This window comes from Gadus morhua, chromosome 15 (genome assembly GCF_902167405.1).
Source record: "Gadus morhua chromosome 15, gadMor3.0, whole genome shotgun sequence".
NCBI classification, from domain to species: Eukaryota; Metazoa; Chordata; class Actinopteri; order Gadiformes; family Gadidae; genus Gadus; species Gadus morhua.
The window spans coordinates 10,299,639-10,318,536 of NC_044062.1; the positions used below are offsets into that span (position 1 = coordinate 10,299,639).

The 18,898-nt window shown below is 51.8% G+C and overlaps 2 protein-coding genes across 2 annotated transcripts; one reads left to right on the forward strand and one right to left on the reverse strand.

Annotated features, from left to right (window-relative positions):
- The first annotated feature begins 1,492 nt into the window (after positions 1–1,492).
- Positions 1,493–16,262, forward strand: LOC115559722 (calcineurin subunit B type 1). The gene is made up of 6 exons (XM_030378779.1): positions 1,493–1,767; positions 6,053–6,092; positions 9,834–10,010; positions 12,468–12,527; positions 13,343–13,527; positions 14,194–16,262. The coding sequence occupies exons 1-6, from the start codon at positions 1,765–1,767 to the stop codon at positions 14,239–14,241; spliced, it is 513 nt and encodes a 170-aa protein (XP_030234639.1). The 5' UTR covers positions 1,493–1,764; the 3' UTR covers positions 14,242–16,262.
- A 183-nt stretch (positions 16,263–16,445) lies between these two features.
- Positions 16,446–18,761, reverse strand: pno1 (partner of NOB1 homolog). The gene is made up of 7 exons (XM_030378765.1): positions 18,467–18,761; positions 18,080–18,229; positions 17,781–17,864; positions 17,536–17,596; positions 17,242–17,359; positions 16,959–17,029; positions 16,446–16,837 (listed from the first exon to the last, which is right to left on the reverse strand). Exons 1-7 carry the CDS (start codon positions 18,644–18,646, stop codon positions 16,770–16,772), a joined length of 732 nt encoding a protein of 243 aa, XP_030234625.1. The 5' UTR covers positions 18,647–18,761; the 3' UTR covers positions 16,446–16,769.
- Between the last annotated feature and the right edge of the window lie 137 nt (positions 18,762–18,898).

Sequence of the window (18,898 nt, forward strand, 5' to 3'; positions counted from 1 at the left end):
CCGTCAGAGCCCGAGTCGTCAGAGCCCGAGTCGCGTCACAGTGCTCACATTTGCATACGCGATCTGATTGGATGACGGATCCGTCGCTGCCGAAAAAGTTGAACATTTTTCAACTTTTTGACTGACGCCTCGTGCCCACTGCACCGTCAGTCAACGGACGTCAGAAGGCGTGGCTGACGGATGGGGGAGTAGTCTTTGCAGATGCATCCGTCAGCCAATCAAATCGGTTCGCCGGGTTCTTCCCGCTTCTTCCTGCTTGTTGCGAGGCAAGATTACCCGCTTTCCCGCTTTCCAGTATCGTCAGAGCCCGAGTCGCGTCACAGTGCTTAAATTTGCATACGCGATCTGATTGGATGACGGATCCGTCGCTGCCGAAAAAGTTGAACATTTTTCAACTTTTTGACGGTGGCGAACGCTCCAAGTCAACGGACGGATCCACAATGCATTGCGCGACCGTCCCCATTCAAAGTCAATGGGCAACGGACAACTGACGGAGGTAGTGGGCACGGGGCGTGAGCCATGACACTGACGGCTTCAACGGAACGGACGGATCCACAATGCATTGCGCTTCCGTCCCCATTGAAAGTCAATGGGGATCAGTCGACGGACGCATGTAGTGGGCACGGGGCTATACCAATGGTTCCCTATGCCAAAATGCCGATTTTCGACGCCCCTGACGCGAGTAATGCGGTTGGTGTGGCCGTACGCGTGTTTCAGATCAAGCATGTGTTGCGTTGCCTGGCATTGCATAATGGATTCCAGGATAAAAACGTCAGAGATGCTGTGATAACTTCCCTATGCGACATGTCACATGTCTTTAACGCTCTGCTTTCCTGTGCAGATTTGGGGCCTCTACGAATTCTCTTTATTGCCTAGGAAATGTTCTTTCCTATGAAGATGACCCGGAAGTGCTTGGAGGAAAGGTGGTTCGAATTCTAAAAATGCTTAGGAAAGGAGCCCCGATGCTTCCTTCAACCCTCCTTTAGCATTGGTTACTCTTGCTGCGCTTCCTTTGCAAAGGAAAGGAGTTAGTGGTATCCCATAATCCTTTACGGTGGCAATATTTAAAGCAACATGCCACAGACGAAGTTTACCGACTCTACGCAAAGACGCATGAGAGATGTGGTAAAGCAGAAGAATAGAAGAATAGAAGAAAATACAATTGATAATTATGGATACAAATTCCAGAAACATAATTTTTTGAATATAAATGAATTAATCTATTACTGGTTAATAAGCACATAAAATATATCATAAGAAAATAAATTGCTCAAATCGTGGATGGCTCAAATGCAGGCGATCTGAAACGCAGCCATTGCGGGTAGCCGGGGGGCGGGACTTTTGCCCGCATGATATCACCCCTTTAATAAATCCCCCTAATCTTATCGGGGGTCTGACTGCACCGCGCCCAGTCCGCCGCGTTGGGGCGCCCCTCCACCGGGGACCGCACCGCGCCCGGCCCGCCGCGGGGGGGCGCCCTTCCACCGGGGACCGCCACCAAGGCCCCGGATGTGGCAGACTGCACCTCCCCCAGCTGCCGAGCCTCCTCCGTCCACCTCCCGGTCCCCGAGCCTCCACCCAGCGGCTCTCCCTGTGCCACTGCAGTGAAAACGGTCGCTTAACCAGAACAGGAGCCGGGCTTAGACCAACACGACCCGACCAGTAAGACCACCGTCGGTGCTCCGCAGACCTCAGACTCCAGCTCCCTTTTCTGTGCGCTGCCTTTCCTTCACATCGTCTGGATTTCGTCATCGTACCGGCAAGATGGTAAGAAACGACTCGTATTTTCTGCCCATCGACCGATAGATAAACACGGTGGGCCGGACCGGGTCCCTGGTCCACGGTCCCCCGAGGGGTGTTGGGTCCACGGTCCCCCGGTCGGACGACAGCTGGGCTTAGGGTCTGGACCCCGGGTCTGGACCCCGTCTCCTCCGGAGGTGACGGATCGCTCCTCTGAAGACAGCCGTCACTCGGTGCTCCTACCTCCAGCCTGTGGCCCACTTAGACCCACCAGACCCCCTACCTGCCCGACCAGGCCCGACAGCATCAGTCCAGGGACCGGGGGTCAGTCTGTCTCGAGTCGTGACAGGACGGGACAGGTCTGACGGGTCTTTTCTCTTCCATCGCTAGAACAGAAGCGGTATGCTCCATTTCCTTCCATAAGCTATAAAACGCGCCCACTGGTCTGATGAGCCCTGGGATCCACGCAGCGGCTCCGTGTTGACAGTCGACACACGGCCCGGTTGTGTATCCCGTAACACCGCCGGAGAGGCCCGGGGACCGCGGCTATTTCGAGCCGTCTATTTGCGGTCCGGGACCCTGGCAGGGACTGGCCGCTCCGGGGGGGGGGGGGGGGTCGACTCTGCTATGGATCGATTAATGGGCCGGTGGGCCATGTAGAAAAGGTGTTTTACCGAGGAACCTTAGACCGAATACCGTGTTCCCGGATCGGTGGGACTAGAAGGCCCTTCACCGAGGGGAGTCATTAGTCACCCGAGCGTTGCAGACATAACGAGGCTTCACAGGCTGAGAGCCACGGAGCCAAAGCGCCCTGGGGAGGTGGGGGTCGGCAGAGCTGCTGCCTGAGGACCGCGGATTGATCCACACTTTGGGGCCCATATGCTGTCGAGCAATCAGCCCACCCACATACACAGCTAATGGAGATGGATAAAAGCGATGGCGGAGAGCAGGAGTCACGGAGCCGGTGAACGGTGCTCCGTGCAGCCCACTCAATCCCGATTTAGTTTGAGGCGGCCCGTGCCTCTCCACCGCGGTACGCCGGATGCATCACCGTGGTTCAGGGGAGGGGGTCTCTAGGGGTAAAAACAACCCGGTTATCTGGGTTGATTTCATCAGTTGGGTCCTGAATAATACGAAGTGTTGATCATGAAGTTAAAAGACTGAAGGATCCAGCATGTCGAAGGGTCGAGATCCATGAGGGACCGGGTCTCCTCCGCACCTCTGGAGGAACCCGACTAGTCCAGACCTTCAATCAGCTTCTGGTTCCACGAGCGACATGATGGTTCTTCTGGGTCCTGACCTCTGGTCTAGACCGGAGACTCTGAGACCAGCAGGACCCCTATAACCGGGTGAAGACCGGGGCCGGAGGAGGGGACCCCCGGAGGTCTGGGGGTCTTGCAGAGGGGGTCCGGCGTGGACCAGGATTTCCCCGGGGTTCTTAGCAGGCCGATGGGGTGATGGAGTGGTCATCTCCATGGGAACAGGGCGGTCTGCAAGGTGTTTCCTAGAGGGAGGCTCTGATTGGTCCAGACTAGCGTCACTCAACATGGCTGTGTTGTTGTGGGTGTGGCTATGGTGTGAAATCATTATATCCTGCATCATGCGATGGTCACATTGCAAGCCTACTGGTCCTGTGTTCTGTACATACATATGTATGTTTGCTAGCTCAAGAGCTTGCATGCTAGCACCACTTGCTGCAGGGATAATTGCTAACATGCTATATTGCGTTGTGTGTCTACCTTTGCTTTCATTATCAAATTGTCAATTAGTATTATGAAATAAGAAGGTATATTATTAATCCCAAAAGGGAAATTATGTGAAATGTAGACCCTTTCTGGAGATCTTTCACTGCATTAACGTCCTTTTAACGTCTAGTGATCAGTGTCTGTCTCACACATCAGAGGATTGATCTGGAGTCTGACGGCAGCCCGCCCAGACTGGGGCCAGGGGAGCGTGGAGGCTGTAGAGAGGGGTTCTGAACAGAGCAGTGTAGAGAGGGGTTCTGAACAGAGCAGTGTAGAGAGGGGTTCTGAACAGAGCAGTGTAGAGAGGGGTTCTGAACAGAGCAGTGTAGAGAGGGGTTCTGAACACAGCAGTGTAGAGAGGGGTTCTGAACAGAGCAGTGTAGAGAGGGGTTCTGAACAGAGCAGTGTAGAGAGGGGTTCTGAACAGAGCAGTGTAGAGAGGGGTTCTGAACAGAGCAGTGTAGAGAGGGGTTCTGAACACAGCAGTGTAGAGAGGGGTTCTGAACAGAGCAGTGTAGAGAGGGGTTCTGAACAAGGCTGTGTAGAGAGGGGTTCTGAACCGAGCAGACTGGTGCTGGAGTTCCAACTCCTTTCCCAGAATCCCCATGTCAAAGCTTCACCTACGTAAATAAGTTTCTCTTTGGTGGAAAATGTCCTCCATTGTTTCTCCATGTAGAAACAAAGAGGTATCACTGCCCTGTAGGGGTGTGGCTTCCCTCCCTGGCTCTACCTCCCGTTCAGCTGTAACGGAGTAGGACTGCTGGGTCAAAATGAAACTCCTATTGACTCTAAAGACACTGTACTGCCTGAAGAACGCAGACCCCCCCCCCCCTGTGTGGGCCAGGTAGGAGTGTGTACTCAGGAGAACCCCAGTCCAGCTGTGGTTCCTACGATGATGGGACGCTGCACACAGAGGAACCCTAACCTTTGTCCCTACTAGAGGAACCCTAACCTTCTTTGACCCTACTAGAGGAACGCTAACCTTTGTCCCTGCTAGAGGAACCCTAACCTTCTTTGACCCTACTAGAGGAACGCTAACCTTTGACCCTGCTAGAGGAACCCTAACCTTTGATTCCACTAGAGGAACCCTAACGGTTGACCCTACTAGAGGAACCCTAACCTTTGATCCCACTAGAGGAACCCTAACCTTTGACCCTGCTAGAGGAACCCTAACCTTTGACCCTGCTAGAGGAACCCTAACCTTTGGGTCACTAGACTCTACTGAACCCTAACCGTTGACCCTACTAAAGGAACACTAACCTTTGGGTCTAGTGAACCTTAACCTTTGGGTCACTAGACTCTAGTGAACCTTAACCTTTGGGTCCCTAGAGGACCCTTTTGGACTGGCCGGGCCCAGGAGAAGGGTTCTCCGTGGAGGACTCGCTCGGTGCTCGTGGTGAGGTCCATGATTACATTTAGCTGTGGAACCCGATCCGCCAGGTCTGGGTTTATAGATAGCCGGTCCGCGGCCGCTGGCCCATGAAGAATTCCCCGGGGTTCAGCGATGGTCACGGGGTGGTCCCTCTGAGGGGGTTCTGGAAGGTTCTAGGTTCTAGAGAGACAGTCATCTCTGACCCTGCTCTGAGTCTGTAGTCCTGGACCCCGATCTTCTTTTCTCCAAAGCTATTTGGCTTCAAACGGCTGCGCTCTGCGGTCCACAGACTGATGCTATCATGCTAGGCTACACCTGTGGCCGCTGCAGTGTTGGTTGCCTAGCTCTACCTGCTGAGTCACACAGGGAATATAACCCCCAAACCTGCAGTGGTAGTGCCTTGCTCTAGCTTCGGAGCTGCAGTAGGGCGTGGAACCCCCAACCCTGCGCGGTGGAGGACTTTGGTATCTCCTGGTCTAATCTTGGGCCACCTCTTGCTCTTTGCCGCTCTTAAAATAACCTCAACCTCATAGCACACAACACAAACACACTGGACTACACACACTGGACTACACACACTGGACTACGCACAGTGGACTACAGACCACTGGCCTACACACACTGGACTACACACACTGGATTACACAAAGGGCCCCAGGCCGACAGCACTGTTCCACCGTCAAACATCTCTCTTTGTGTCTGTCTGTCTGTCTGTCCTCATGTGAAGGGAACTTCCCTGCATCCCCCCCCCCCCCCCCCCACTGGCAGGGTGGCCCCGTTCAGGGAACTCCGCCCGGTGTGTGTGTGTGTGTGTGTGTGTGTGTGTGTGTGTGTGTGTGTGTGTGTGTGTGTGTGTGTGTGTGTGTGTGTGTGTGTGTGTGTGTGTGTGTGTGTGTGTGTGTGTGTGTGTGTGACTGTGGTAATCAGGATGAGCCTGACCCACTCTCTGCTCCGTGGCTGGGCTGTCCCACAGTGACCTGATGCACAGCTACTTATGCTAGGCTACATACGCTAGGCTATGCTAGGTTTGTGCCCCTTGCTGGCGTCTCTGCTGGGGGACGTTCAGATCAGGTCGCCCTCAGCTGCACATTAAGTTAACCGCTCGTTTCAATGAAAATTAGTATTAAATGTGTACTATAGTAGATAATGTGTAATATCTCTTTCTCTTTCTCTTTCTCTCTCTCTTTCTCTCTAGGGCAATGAAGCGAGCTACCCCCTGGAGATGTGCTCTCACTGTAAGTACTGTGGTCTGTCCTCCACTCAGCTGTTGGTCTCTACTCTCAGTCTGCTGTTCCTCCTGTAAGAACACACTGTGGACTGGTTTATTCCTGGCATGTTGTTGAGCCTGTGTGTGTGTCCGGTGTGTACGCTGTAGTGGTGAGTTGTGTTATCTAGGAGACACCTTGGTGTTGGAGAGTGAGTCAGCCATCTTCCTCCTCTTTCCTCTCCTTATCTTCTCCTCCTCCTCCTCCCGTCTCCCTGTCCGCTCCTCTTACTGGTGGCCATGACAGAGCCTGAGGGTCCTCTTCATCCTCCTCTCCTCCTCCTCCTCCTCCTCCTCCTCCTCCTCCTCCTCCATGTTGAGACTTAAGAGGCTCCCTTTCTCTGGATTTCACAGCTCCTCGTCTGCTTCTCATCATCTAACCCCTAGCCCTTATGCTAGCCCTTATGCTAGCCCTAATGCTAGCCCTTATGTCCGACGATATGTTAGCTGCCTTGTAAGCATATACGTTGGGAGATATGTTAGCTGATAGTTAGCAGAAATGTTGGCTGATAGTTAGCAGATATGTACTTGGTAGCTCACATGTTAGCTATCATGTTTGCTTTGCTGGCATGTTATGTGATAGTGTGATGAATATTGTGCTGTGATTGGCCAGTAATTCCTCTTCCTGTACCAGTGGACGGGTTCTCCTTTCCTCTCAGGGGTTCCCCCCCCCTCCCCTCCTGGGGCAAAGGGGAGGAGGAGGAAGAGGGGGGGATGCCGTGGCTATATTTAGACTTCTGCCCGACACAGGCTCAGGACGCTACATTAGCCTTGCGCCGCAGAGCTAGCTGGACCAATCATCCTAATGCGCACACACACACACTCTCTCTCTGACCTGGTTTGGGGTGTTTCTTCATGGATCACTGATCCCTGTGTTTGATGTTCTGTACTGAAGTCATAAACCACAGAGTGCTGCCTCTGTCAATCAGCCCCCTAACGCCATGGTTACCAGGTGCTGGTTGCTAGGTGACCAGGTGATGGTTACCAGGTGATTGTGACCAGGTGACCAGGTGATGGTTACCAGAGGCTCCTTACATACGCGATTGCGTCTCATACCCCTCGCCAAATCCTCGAGCAATGCCAAAGCTGCCATATTTAAGCTCGTTAGAATACAGAGGCTACCAGCAGAATTATTTATAGGGCTTGTGCCAATACGATAATTGATAACTATAGCTTATAGGCTAATGAAATGTAGGCCTACATATATATGTATGTATATATATGTATCAGGCTAATTAATGAAACTTAAGTGATACAGTTGCTCTGGCCAAGGATTGTGATTTGAAAGGGTTGTAGTGTGAACATAATATTTCCTATTTCATCATGGGTGCTTTGTAAAATTAATAATAAAAATAATAAATCTGAAGTGATGTGCGCGATGTGCGTTAGGTATCGAAAGAGTGTTGTTCTTCTTCTCTTAGGATGATTGGAGGTTTGCAACCCGACTTGGTGCATTACCGCCACTAACTTCCTGTTCTTGATTCCGGAGATTGACGTTTGTAAAACTTTGCGGGACCTCTTCTCCTGGGTGAAAGGATGCGTCGGACTGCGCACTATTCTCCGCAGTTCCGAGTTTTTTCTATAAATCACGACATTGGTGGTGAAAGATGCGTACGCACATATCCTCCCTGTTTCCGCAACGTTTCCGTGCGGACAGACCTTTATAAATGAGACCCCAGGTGATGGTTGTTAGGTGACCAGGTGATGTTTACCAGGTGATGGTTGCTAGGTGACCAGGTGGTGGTTACAGTACAGACATCAGCAGCCTCTTCACTAGCTCCTCCGGCTCCAGACCCTGTGACCGGGAGTCCGGCCCTCAGCGCCGTCATGAGGAGCGGGGGGCTCAGGGGGGGTGTCAGGGCCTCTGGCTCTAGGGCGCCCCCTTTAGGTGGACTGACAGAATCCGTGATCTGGGGATCACCTGACGTCAGCACAGAGCTAGCAACAGTGACCGCTAGTGGCGCTAGTTCTCCAGCTCTCTGCCTGTCTCAGGGCGGGCTAAGTGCTAAGCTACAACACAGAGTGTTAGCTGGCTCCAGTTGCCTAGTAACATGGTGGAAGATCCACACAGCATTTATTAACAAGGTGTGTGTGTGTGTGTGTGTGTGTGTGTGTGTGTGTGTGTGTGTGTGTGTTTCCCAGGGGACAGAATGTGACGTCTTAAAATACTTTAGTGTTTGAATGTGAAATGAAATCCACACTTGAATCACCAATGAGCTGGCTATTGACAGACCAAGCTCAATCATAGATTGCACGTTGGTCTGGCGAGGCTGCTGTCATTTTCTTCAGCACAAGAGGCCTGATCAACGGGCATAGTTCAAATGACTCTGTATGCAATTGGCTGCTTGCCGTCGCTTCTCTTTCGTCATTGTGTTAACCCAGCCAATAGCGCGCCAGGGGGAAAAGCGAGCTGGGTGATTGACTCCCGCAAAAGCGTATCGGAAGCAGAGAGAAATGTATTGCTCCTCTCTAGACCCTGCTGCAGGGCGAATTCAAATCGCCGGCAGAACGGGCTGGGGGTACCCAGTCTACCAAGGAGCTGCTCTCTGCTCTATTCAATCTGCAGGTCAGAGAATAAGCAAATTCACCTGTTTGATTCACCATGAGGTGTGACCGGACAGCTGACTGGGAGGGAGGGAGGGAGGGAGGGAGGGAGGGACGATGCAGACGTCGGTATTTGATTAAAATAAATCCACAAGTGAACAAATGAACGGGTTCTTTATTATTTGACGGCGTGTCGTGTGCACCGATGCTCCGTCGGCCCGAGGGGTCGGTCCATCGTACAACCCGCCCTCTGTATTAGTAACATCTAGACTGTCTAGTTATGGGGGCGGCATGTTGCTCAGGAGGTGGAGCGGGTTGACTGGAAGGTTGCTAGTTCGATTCCCCGTCTCCTCCTAGCTGAGTGTCGGGCTGTTCCTGAGCAAGGCACCTCACCCTGACTGCTCCTGAGGAGCTGGCTGTCGCCCTGCGTGGCTGACACTGCCGTGTGTGTGTGAATGTTTGCACGAATGGGTGAATGTGAGGCAGTGTTGTAAAGCGCTTTGAGTGGCCGGCCTGTAGCTGGCCTGTTTAAATTAGGCCAGCTACCGTTTAAGTTGAACTATTGTCTAATCTTAAGGAGTCCAGACCACAGTGACCATCCATGTGTTCCCAGGCTTTCTGCTAACGAGGTGGGGAGATTAATTAATGGCCGATGCTGTTTAGGAACACAAGCCACGCCCCTGTAGTAGGTTGTGATTGGTCGTTATTGTCATGTGCTTCAATGTCAATGAGCTTACATCGTAATTAACAACCGGCGATATCGAAGCTCCCCGCTCAGTCAGCACCAGGCAGCACCGTGTTGTGAGCGTTCAGTTAGCCGCGGCTAGTCATGGCAGGGAAGGTTAAGGCCCGGAGCGCAGGCGGGAAGACCCCGAGACCGGCGCACACACGTCGTAAGTATGAGGAGGTCGTCTCCCTGTGTTCGGCTAATCTCCTCCGTCTGTAATCTTCTTGTCTTCTTGTCGGTCTCCTGGGCTTAGAGCGCCTCCATTGTTCCCTCTCCTGGTGTGTGTGTGTGTGTGTGTGTGTGTGTGTGTGTGCGTGTGCGTGTGCGTGCGTTCCCTCAGAGACAACCTGGAGAACCAGGTCACCAAGTGGAGAGAGATGGTGTTCTCTTTCTTTTTAACTCCTTCCCCCTCTCCCTCCTGCCTCTCTCTCCCCCCTCCAGTCGATGCAGATGAGATCAAGCGTCTGGGGAAGCGGTTTAAGAAGCTGGACCTTGATAACTCTGGCTCCCTGAGTGTGGAGGAGTTCATGTCCCTCCCGGAGCTCCAGCAGAACCCGCTGGTCCAGAGGGTCATCGACATATTCGACACCGACGGCAACGGGGAGGTGGACTTCAAAGGTGGGCCGCAACGCCCTCTGACAGCACTGGTTAAAATCACTCTACTGGTTAAAAACACTCTGACAGTACTGGTTATAAACACTCTACTGGTTAAAAACACTCTGACAGCACTGGTTAAAATCACTCTACTGGTTAAAAACACTCTGACAGCACTGGTTAAAATCACTCTACTGGTTAAAAACACTCTGACAGTACTGGTTATAAACACTCTACTGGTTAAAAGCACTCTGACAGTACTGGTTAAAATCACTCTACTGGTTAAAAACACTCTGACAGTACTGGTTATAAACACTCTACTGGTTAAAAGCACTCTGACAGTACTGGTTAAAATCACTCTACTGGTTAAAAACACTCTGACAGTACTGGTTAAAATCACTCTACTGGTTAAAAACACTCTGACAGTACTGGTTATAATCACTCTACTGGTTAAAAACACTCTGACAGTACTGGTTAAAATCACTCTACTGGTTAAAAACACTCTGACAGTACTAGTTATAAACACTCTACTGGTTAAAAACACTCTGACAGTACTGGTTAAAATCACTCTACTGGTTAAAAGCACTCTGACAGTACTGGTTATAAACACTCTACTGGTTAAAAACACTCTGACAGTACTGGTTTAAAACCCTCTACAGTACTGGTTTAAAACCAGTACTGAAGAGTGTAGAAGCGCTGCAGGCGTGTTCACTTAGAGGACCTCGTTATGAGGATGTGTGCTGCCCTAATCAGAGTCACCGGGGCCCTGGGTGCTCCCCTCCACCAAAGAACATTAAGGCCCCTGCGGCACAGCCTCGCACCACCACCGCCCACCACATCACCCCCATCACCCTGCACAACACCCCCATCACCCTGCACCTAGACGTCTGGATCTAGATACATCTAGAGCAGGGATGGGCGCAACTTTCATGATAAAGCGGGCCACAATTCTTCATCATCACCATCAGAGGGCCATGTGACTGTGCACTTCAACTAGACGTAAACTGAGAGAAGCTACACATTTTTGAATTTGTTGGATATGATTTCCTGTATTCTGGTGCATTTTGGGGATGGCCACTACCTACAAAATCTTGTATGGTATGGTATGTTGATTGAACCAACATACATTAATTTCATGTTTTCCGTGCTCAAACAGCCACATGATTGGTTAGTATTATGATCAGTGCAAAGGGCTCACATACATCATCATTCAATGATGACACAAAACTGAGAAACAGTGGCCCAACATTAAGTGCAACAACTCAATGAACTCAAACCCAACAAGCATGATATTCACTTCAAGGCAGTTGTAGTAGTTGTAGTGGCGACTTAAGTGGAAATCTTTCATAACTGATATTGTTTCTAAGCAAACTAGACACATGGGTTTGCCTTTGAATTCTATGAACAGATATCTGCTTTTCTTCTTTCTTAACCAAGTTTTCTGTAACTCGATTCTTTATTCTTTTTTAAATAAAAATTATGTGCAGGCCTGACTGAGTGAGGATGCGGGCCGTATGCTGCCTGCGGCCCGCCAGTTGCCCATCCCTGATCTAGAGTCTAGATCTAGATACGCCCTAGACATCTAGATACACCTAGACGTCTAGATCTGGATACATCTAGAGGTCTAGATCTAGATGCATTAGACCTCTAGATCTAGATACATCTAGAGGTCTAGATAGATGTATAGATATAGATAGATGATTAGATATAGATAGATGATTAGATAGATGTATCGATAAAGATAGATGCATAGATATAGATAGGTGTATAGATGATTAGATATAGATAGATGTATCGATAAAGATAGATGTATAGAGCTATATATAGATGTAAAGGTATACAATTTTGTGTGATTTTAAGGAGGGAGGGGCGGGGGGGGGTCCGTTCATCCACCACCCGTAGAGCAGACCCTCGGCTCCTCTATCAGAGAGCATCATGGGAAAGTACCAGGAGAACCTGTGGTTCTGGTCCGGACCCCCAAGACCCTGTGGTTCTGGGGGCCGGACGCCCAAGACCCTTTGGTTCTGGGTCCGGACCCCCTGTAGTTCTGGGGGTCCGGACCCCCTGTAGTTCTGGGGGTCCGGACCCCCTGGTTCTGTGGTTCGGGTCCGGACCCCCAAGACCCTGTGGTTCTGGGGGCCGGACGCCCAAGACCCTTTGGTTCTGGGTCCGGACCCCCTGTAGTTCTGGGGGTCCGGACCCCCTGGTTCTGTGTTCTGGTCCGGACCCCCAGAACCCTGAGGTTCTGGTCCAGACCCCCTGTGGTTCTAGAGGTCCAGACCCCCTAGTTCTGGGTTCTGGGTGTCCAGACCCCCTGTGGTTCTGGGGCTCCAGACCCCCTGTGGTTCTGGGGCTCCAGACCCCCTGTGGTTCTGGGGGTCCAGACCCCCTGTGGTTCTGGGGCTCCAGACCCCCTGTGGTTCTGGGGCTCCTGACCCCCTGTGGTTCTGTGTTCGGTACTGACTGCTCTCTCCCTCCCAGAGTTCATCGAAGGCGTGTCACAGTTCAGCGTGAAGGGGGACAAGGAGCAGAAGCTTCGGTGTAAGTAGAGCTCCCCCCCCCCCCCCCCAAAGTGGGCCCCATGGGGTCCCAGAGGGGCGCCCTGGTGCCGGCCCCTCTGGGACCCCATGGGGCCCCCCCCCCCGCTGCCTCGCCGAAGCTTTCTCTCCTCTGTCTCCCTGCTTCGTGTCCCCCTCCCCCTGCTCCCTGGACGGCCCCCCAGGACGGCCCCCCTCTCTGTAAGTGGTGTTGACGTCGCGGAGAGGAGGAGGTTTGGTTTGTATCAAGACATCAGTCGTCCGGGAAGCACCCCCCTGAATCACACACTCCTGATCTGAGCGCCAAGACCGCCAGGCTCAGGCAGCTTCCTCTACACTTACTGCAGTTTTTTCACTGCAGTTTTAACGCAATTTTACTGTTGTTCCACTGCGGTTATACTGCAGTTTTACCATAGTTTCGCTGCAGTTTTAACACCGTTTTACTGTCTTTTAACACAGTTTTACTGTGGTTTCACTGCAGTTTTACTGCACTTTTACTGTGGTTTCACTGCAGTTTTTACTGTGGTTTTACCGCGGCCTCCCTGCCGTTCTGTTTAGTCGGAGGCGACAGTGTGGTTGTAACACCAGTGTTTCAAACACACTGTATTGCAGACAAGAGCAGAACCTCAACCTCTTGTTCGATGTTTGAGCATTGATGACGTCATAACAGTCCACTATATCGTGAATCTCTACTTAAGGTATCTAACCTCTACCTTAGTAAAAGTATAGCACGGCTGACACACTACCTCAGCAGGAAAGGAGATCTCTCTCGCTGTCTTTGTCTCTTTCTCTCTCTCTGACCCTCCCCTCTGGCCGCAGTTGCCTTCAGGATCTACGACATGGATAAGGACGGCTACATCTCCAACGGGGAGCTATTTCAGGTGCTGAAGATGATGGTGGGCAACAACTTGAAGGACACCCAGCTGCAGCAGATTGTAGACAAGACCATCATCAATGCGGACAAGGACGGAGACGGACGCATCTCCTTCGAGGAGTTCTGTGCAGTAAGTCCGCGCCGCTAACTGGCCGCAGCGTGAGCTTGTAGCGTCTCCTCACTCGCGTTGCGGAGTCTCCGTGCTAACATTGACTAGCGCCTTGCTAGCGTCTTTGTCTCGGATCCCGAAGTCAGACAAAATCATAACAAACTTGTCGGGGAGACTGCACAGACTCACCGGTATCGACGGTGTCAGGCCGTTCCAGTGGTTTTCCATGACCTTGGTGATAGGTTCCTCAGGACTCTAACTCTGACTCTGACTCTAACCATTTTGCATCCAGCGTGCTGTAGAACCAATCACGCGCAGCCTCCGGTCTGTGTTTCTGGAGGAGGGGTAAAGATCTAAAGTGAACTGGTTCAGAATGGGTTCTGCTGGGCTCAGGGAGCGGGTCCAGATGTTTGCTCCTCCTCATAATCCATTCATCTCATTTAAATACCGATAATGAGGCATCCATGTTGTTTGGAACGCAGCGACTCAAAGGGGCCACACTGGACTGATGGCGTACATCTGTACTCTCATATCTCATTATTTTTTACCTCTTGCTTTTGGAAAACTAAAACAATGAGAAGAATATAAATGTTTTTAATCTACAATCCATCCCGTGGTAAATTGATGGTCTGTTTCTCACGTCTCTTTCTCTCCCCTCTCCCTCCCTCCCACTCCCTCTCTCCCTAGGTGGTGGGGGGTCTGGATATACATAAAAAGATGGTGGTGGACGTGTGAGCGCCCAGCGAGCCCCTCCCCCCTCCCTCCCTCGCTCCTCCACAATCTCTTCTTCTTCCTCCTCCTCCTCCTCCTCCTCCTCCTCCTCCTCCTCCTCCTCATCTCAGTGTGTCCACACACTCTCCGTCTAACTCAATGGAAGTATTTTCTCTGTCTCAGTCTTCCCCCCCCACCCCCCCTCCACCCCTGTGTTCGTCTCCCCCCCCCCCCCCCCCCCCCCGTCTTCATGAAGCCACTTCCTGTCCTGGTGAGTGTTGATGAACTGCAGTCCTCTGGACCAGAGGCTCCCTCTCCCAGTTCAACCAGTACAACCACCACAAGGATCTCCCATTTCAACCAGTAGAAGGACAACAAGGTCAAGCTTTTCCCACTTCAACCAGTACAACCACCACAAGGATCTCCCATTTCAACCAGTAGAAGGACAATAAGGTCAAGCTTTTCCCAGTTCAAACAGAACAACAACAAGATTCTCACATTTCAACCAGTATAAGGAGAGGTCTTTCGTTTTTTCCCTCTCTGTCATTTTTGATAATTATTTTCTGTTGTTTTTTTATAAAGAGTCGAACGTCTTTGGTGCGATGGAAGCTTTGGTCACAGAGCTAGCCCGCGGCGGGTCACAGAGCTAGCCCGCGGCGGGTCACAGAGCTAGCCCGCGGCAATCACAGAGCTAGCCCGCGGCGGGTCACAGAGCTAGCCCGCGGCGGGTCACACAGCTAGCGTGCGGCGGGTAACATGCCAATCAGGACTGCTCCGTCTGAGCCGTCGCCAGGGCGACCCCTGCCTGAGCCCGTCCTCTCTTGTCCCTCCTAGCTTCCCGTCCATCTCGCTTCTGACCACGCAGCTCATGTTTTATTTTATTTTGTAAGGAGAGTGATCGTTTTATTGATACCTTAACATGTTTGTATTATTGATTATTCTAGTAGATTAATGAACGATGAGGCGGCTTACTGAAGAATCTGAAGACAAACTCCGACCCAGAGAACAAGTCCGTCTGACTTACTGACTGACACACTGGTCACCATGGAAACCCTGGTGACCCCGGGGGGTCAGACTCAGGGGACACTAGAGGTCAAGAGGTCGGCTGATATTCAAGCAGACGATGTAACCTCGGCGTTGAAGAACATCGTCCAATCAGCAGGCAGCCTTCCTCCTGGTTGTGTTCTGATGTGTGTACTGGGTGTAGTGGGGGAGGGGGGCGGAGACACTCTTAAACCACCGTAACCGTCGGCGATGGCCTCAGAAACCGCTAGGATACTCCTTTTTGTTTTTGTGTACATTTGAAAGTTGGCTTCTTCAACCCATGTTGTTATTTTCATCGTCACCATCATCACCCCCAACGTAACCACGGCGCCAAGCGATGGTGTTGCCACGACGACCACGACTGACGCGCCCCCCACCCCCCCCTCCCCGGGCCAGGGAGGAGCGTGATGAGATTAGTATGGGATGAAGGGTGGGGGTCGGGGTGACGGCGTGGTGTTGGGGGGGGGGGGCAGAAGATCATGTTGTCAGCGACGGGACCCCCGCCCCCCCCCACCCAACACCCCCCCCCCCCCCCCCCCCGCTCTGCACGGGCCCCCCCTCCTGCATGACATGAGATCTACTTTTGGGTTGTGCATGTGATCACTCCTTTGAAGATATTCCTGTTTACACACGGATGGTGATGTTAATATATTTAAGAATTTAATGGAATACAATAATGGATGTTGCCAAACGTTGGTGAATATAAACGATATAACGCGGCGGTCCGGAGGTTCTTTTTGTATTGATCAGTGCAGCTCGATGCTGATCCCAGACCGCCGCACGCCGCCGGGGGGAACCTTTGGTTCTTCCTCTGTAAATAAGACGAGTATTGGTGGACGGCGTTCCCGCCGGGTCCCCGGAGGGAATCTGTTCGGTTTGTGTGGAATCTGAAAAAAGATGGGACTTAAAAGGACCGTTTCTCATTTTATTCTGCATGCTGCATCCTATGCTGTGGGACTGTTGGAAATAAACATTTAAATAAAGTTTGAAATGTTACGCCACTATTTTGTCCTTCACGTCCAAAGCGGGCTACGGACCGCTGTGAACCGGCTTAATGTCTGCTAGCCATGCTAACAGCTAACTGTTTCACATGAGCCAATCACATGGGTCCCGTTATATCACATAACGGAGTGGCCCCAATGAGAGCTCTCATATTAAAGGAGGACTCTAGTGAATGAACAAAGCTTCATGAGTTTCCGGTTTATTCGAGTACTGGTGTTCATCAACATCCTGTTTCAACAGTTCATTCAGGGGGCTTTCATTTATTTACATTAACTTATGTTTCCAAACAGGAGCATACACTGTGTGGCCATTTTTGATCTTCTCCCCATCGCCTTTGGTATAACAGTCCCATCAACATCTATTTCCATGATGATGGCGGTGAACCACAGAGGGGGGGGGGGGGGTCTTCAGACTCGGGTCCAAATGTCAGAACGGTCTGATCTGGAAGGAGAACCTCCCAGCAGCCAATCAAGAAGAGGACGATGCAGAGATCAGCCAATTGGGGATCAGAAGCGCTCGGCTGTCCGGCTGGCCACCGTCCTGATGTTCCCGTAAACCTTTGAAGGTGGACTTCCTGTGGGAGAGACAAGGGACATAAAAGGTCACTTCCTGTGGCTCTGGGGTGGCTCCACGAGAGTGAGAGAGGGGGCGAGAGGAGAGGGGGGGGGGGGAGAGGAGAGGAGGGCGTCACTCACCAAGGATCAGGTTGCAGATGGCCGTCCGTGCCATCTTGATGTTCTGGAAGGATCCCAACAGGTGGATCTTACTGTGGAGAAACATTTTGATTGTTTTGATTGTGTAGCGTGTTGCTAGTTTGTAACTTGTTGTTAGTGTGTAGCGTGTTCCTAGTGGGTTGCTATTGTGTAGCTAGTGTGCAGCGTGTTGCTAATGTGCAGCTAGTGCTTAGTGTGATGCTAGTGTGCAACGTTTTGCTAGTGTGTAGCGTGTGGCTAGTGTGTAGCGTGTTGCGGGGCTCACGTGTCAGCCAGCACGATGCGGGTCTTGGTCACGTTCTCGATGGTGAACTTGGTTTTCCCGCCGGTCCCGGCGATCCTCCCCACGGCTCGGGAGAGGTGGTCACCTTTCAGGGGCTTCACTGAGGGGGAAGACCAAAGGGAGCGATCACAGAGCAGTCCAACAGCTCAGACCAGAGGTAGCGATCACAGAGGAGTCCATCCGTCTTTAAAGGGGACATATTATGCCACCAGATGTGAGTGTGATTAGCCTTACAAGCCGTTTCGAAAATCGAATATGTCCCCTTTAACGTCTTACCGTCTGTTACATCAAAAGTCTCCAGGAAGAGTTCATCTAACCGGATGAGTGCCAGCGCGTCCTGAGAAACGGAGAGGAAGAAACGAAATCAGTGTGAGCCATCGCGGTCAAACCTCCTAAAAGGGGGTCCTGACCCAAGGCACACCCTAACCCCCCCGCACACCCTATCTCCGGGTCCTAACCCCAGGCAGACCCTAACCCCCCGGTCCTTACCCCAGCCACACCCTGACCCCAGGCAGGCTCACCTCCACCTGGAAGCCCAGCACGAAGGCTTTGACGAAGTCTGACGCCTTTGTGAGCGCCCCGATGTCCAGAGTATCCTTACAGGTCTGAGGAGAGGAGAGAGGAGGGGAGGGAGAGAACCAAAGTGTTGACATCAGAGCTACGGGGATATGTTGTTAGATTCTACTTAGCTTCATAGATAGCCTGTAGTTAGCTTCTCCTTAGCACCATATTAAGCCTGTAATTAGCGTCTCCTTGGCTCCAGTCAGTTATAGTTTTAGTTAGTTGGTTAATTAGTTAGTTATGGTTAAGGTGCCCCTACCTTGATCTCCACGTTGCGGGTCTTGAGGTTGAAGCGAACCTGCAGCTGGAGGTTCTCCACGATGGGGGTGTAGATCTTCATCCAGTTCTCTTTAAGGGGGGTGTACCTGTTGGCCGGGACCGCCACCTTCCGCAGCTCGTCCGCACCGCCCTGAACCGAGGGAACACACACTCATCACCTTCATGTCACAGAGATGAAGATCACCTCATCACCTTTATCTCACTGAGTGCTCAGAGATGAAGCTACGATCTGATGGAACAAGTGTTGTAAACACTCCACTGCGCATGCGCAGTCACGCAGACCATGTGGATGAGACTCCACCGTTTAGGGGTTTAATGACAACCTTAATTAATAACGATCAGGATTAACGGTGCAGTGTGGATGTACCTTCAGCTTGTCCCCGGACAACGGGGGGAAGTGAGGCCGTTTGACCGCCGCCTCGCAGTCCATACCCGGGTCGTGTCTCCGCTTGGAACTCCGCCTGCTCTTCACCGCCGTGAACTCCTCCGGCCCGCCGGGGCCGACCGCCACACACCCACCGGGAGGGGGACCGGCACCTGGATCCATAACGAAGTTATGAAGGTTATATAAACCGTATTACAGATCAAAACAAGGAGCGAGCCGTCGGGTCGGGGACATGAGGTTGGTCTCGGGTATCGTAAAGGACCCTAGCAGGGCGCTGCAGGCGCCTGTAAGGACCGTCCCTAACATTGTGAAGAATAAATGTAATTATTGGATATCAATTTCTCTTAAATAACTACGTAAAATACATATTGCTTTTATATTTATGAACGTGAGAAATACGGAGACGATCCGCTC

What these genes read in the sequence shown, in the direction of transcription:
- LOC115559722 (XM_030378779.1), top strand. An exon ending in CGGGGAGGTGGACTTCAAAG is followed by an intron (nt 10,011 to 12,467) that starts GTGGGCCGCAAC and finishes TCTCCCTCCCAG; the next exon opens with AGTTCATCGAAGGCGTGTCA. An exon ending in CAAGGAGCAGAAGCTTCGGT is followed by an intron (nt 12,528 to 13,342) that starts GTAAGTAGAGCT and finishes CTCTGGCCGCAG; the next exon opens with TTGCCTTCAGGATCTACGAC.
- pno1 (XM_030378765.1), bottom strand. Translation starts at nt 18,646, where the DNA reads ATGGATCCAGGTGCCGGTCCCCCTCCCGGTGGGTGTGTGGCGGTCGGC. An exon ending in TGCTGGGCTTCCAGGTGGAG is followed by an intron (nt 17,597 to 17,780) that starts GTGAGCCTGCCT and finishes TCCGTTTCTCAG; the next exon opens with GACGCGCTGGCACTCATCCG. An exon ending in GACTTTTGATGTAACAGACG is followed by an intron (nt 17,360 to 17,535) that starts GTAAGACGTTAA and finishes CTTCCCCCTCAG; the next exon opens with TGAAGCCCCTGAAAGGTGAC.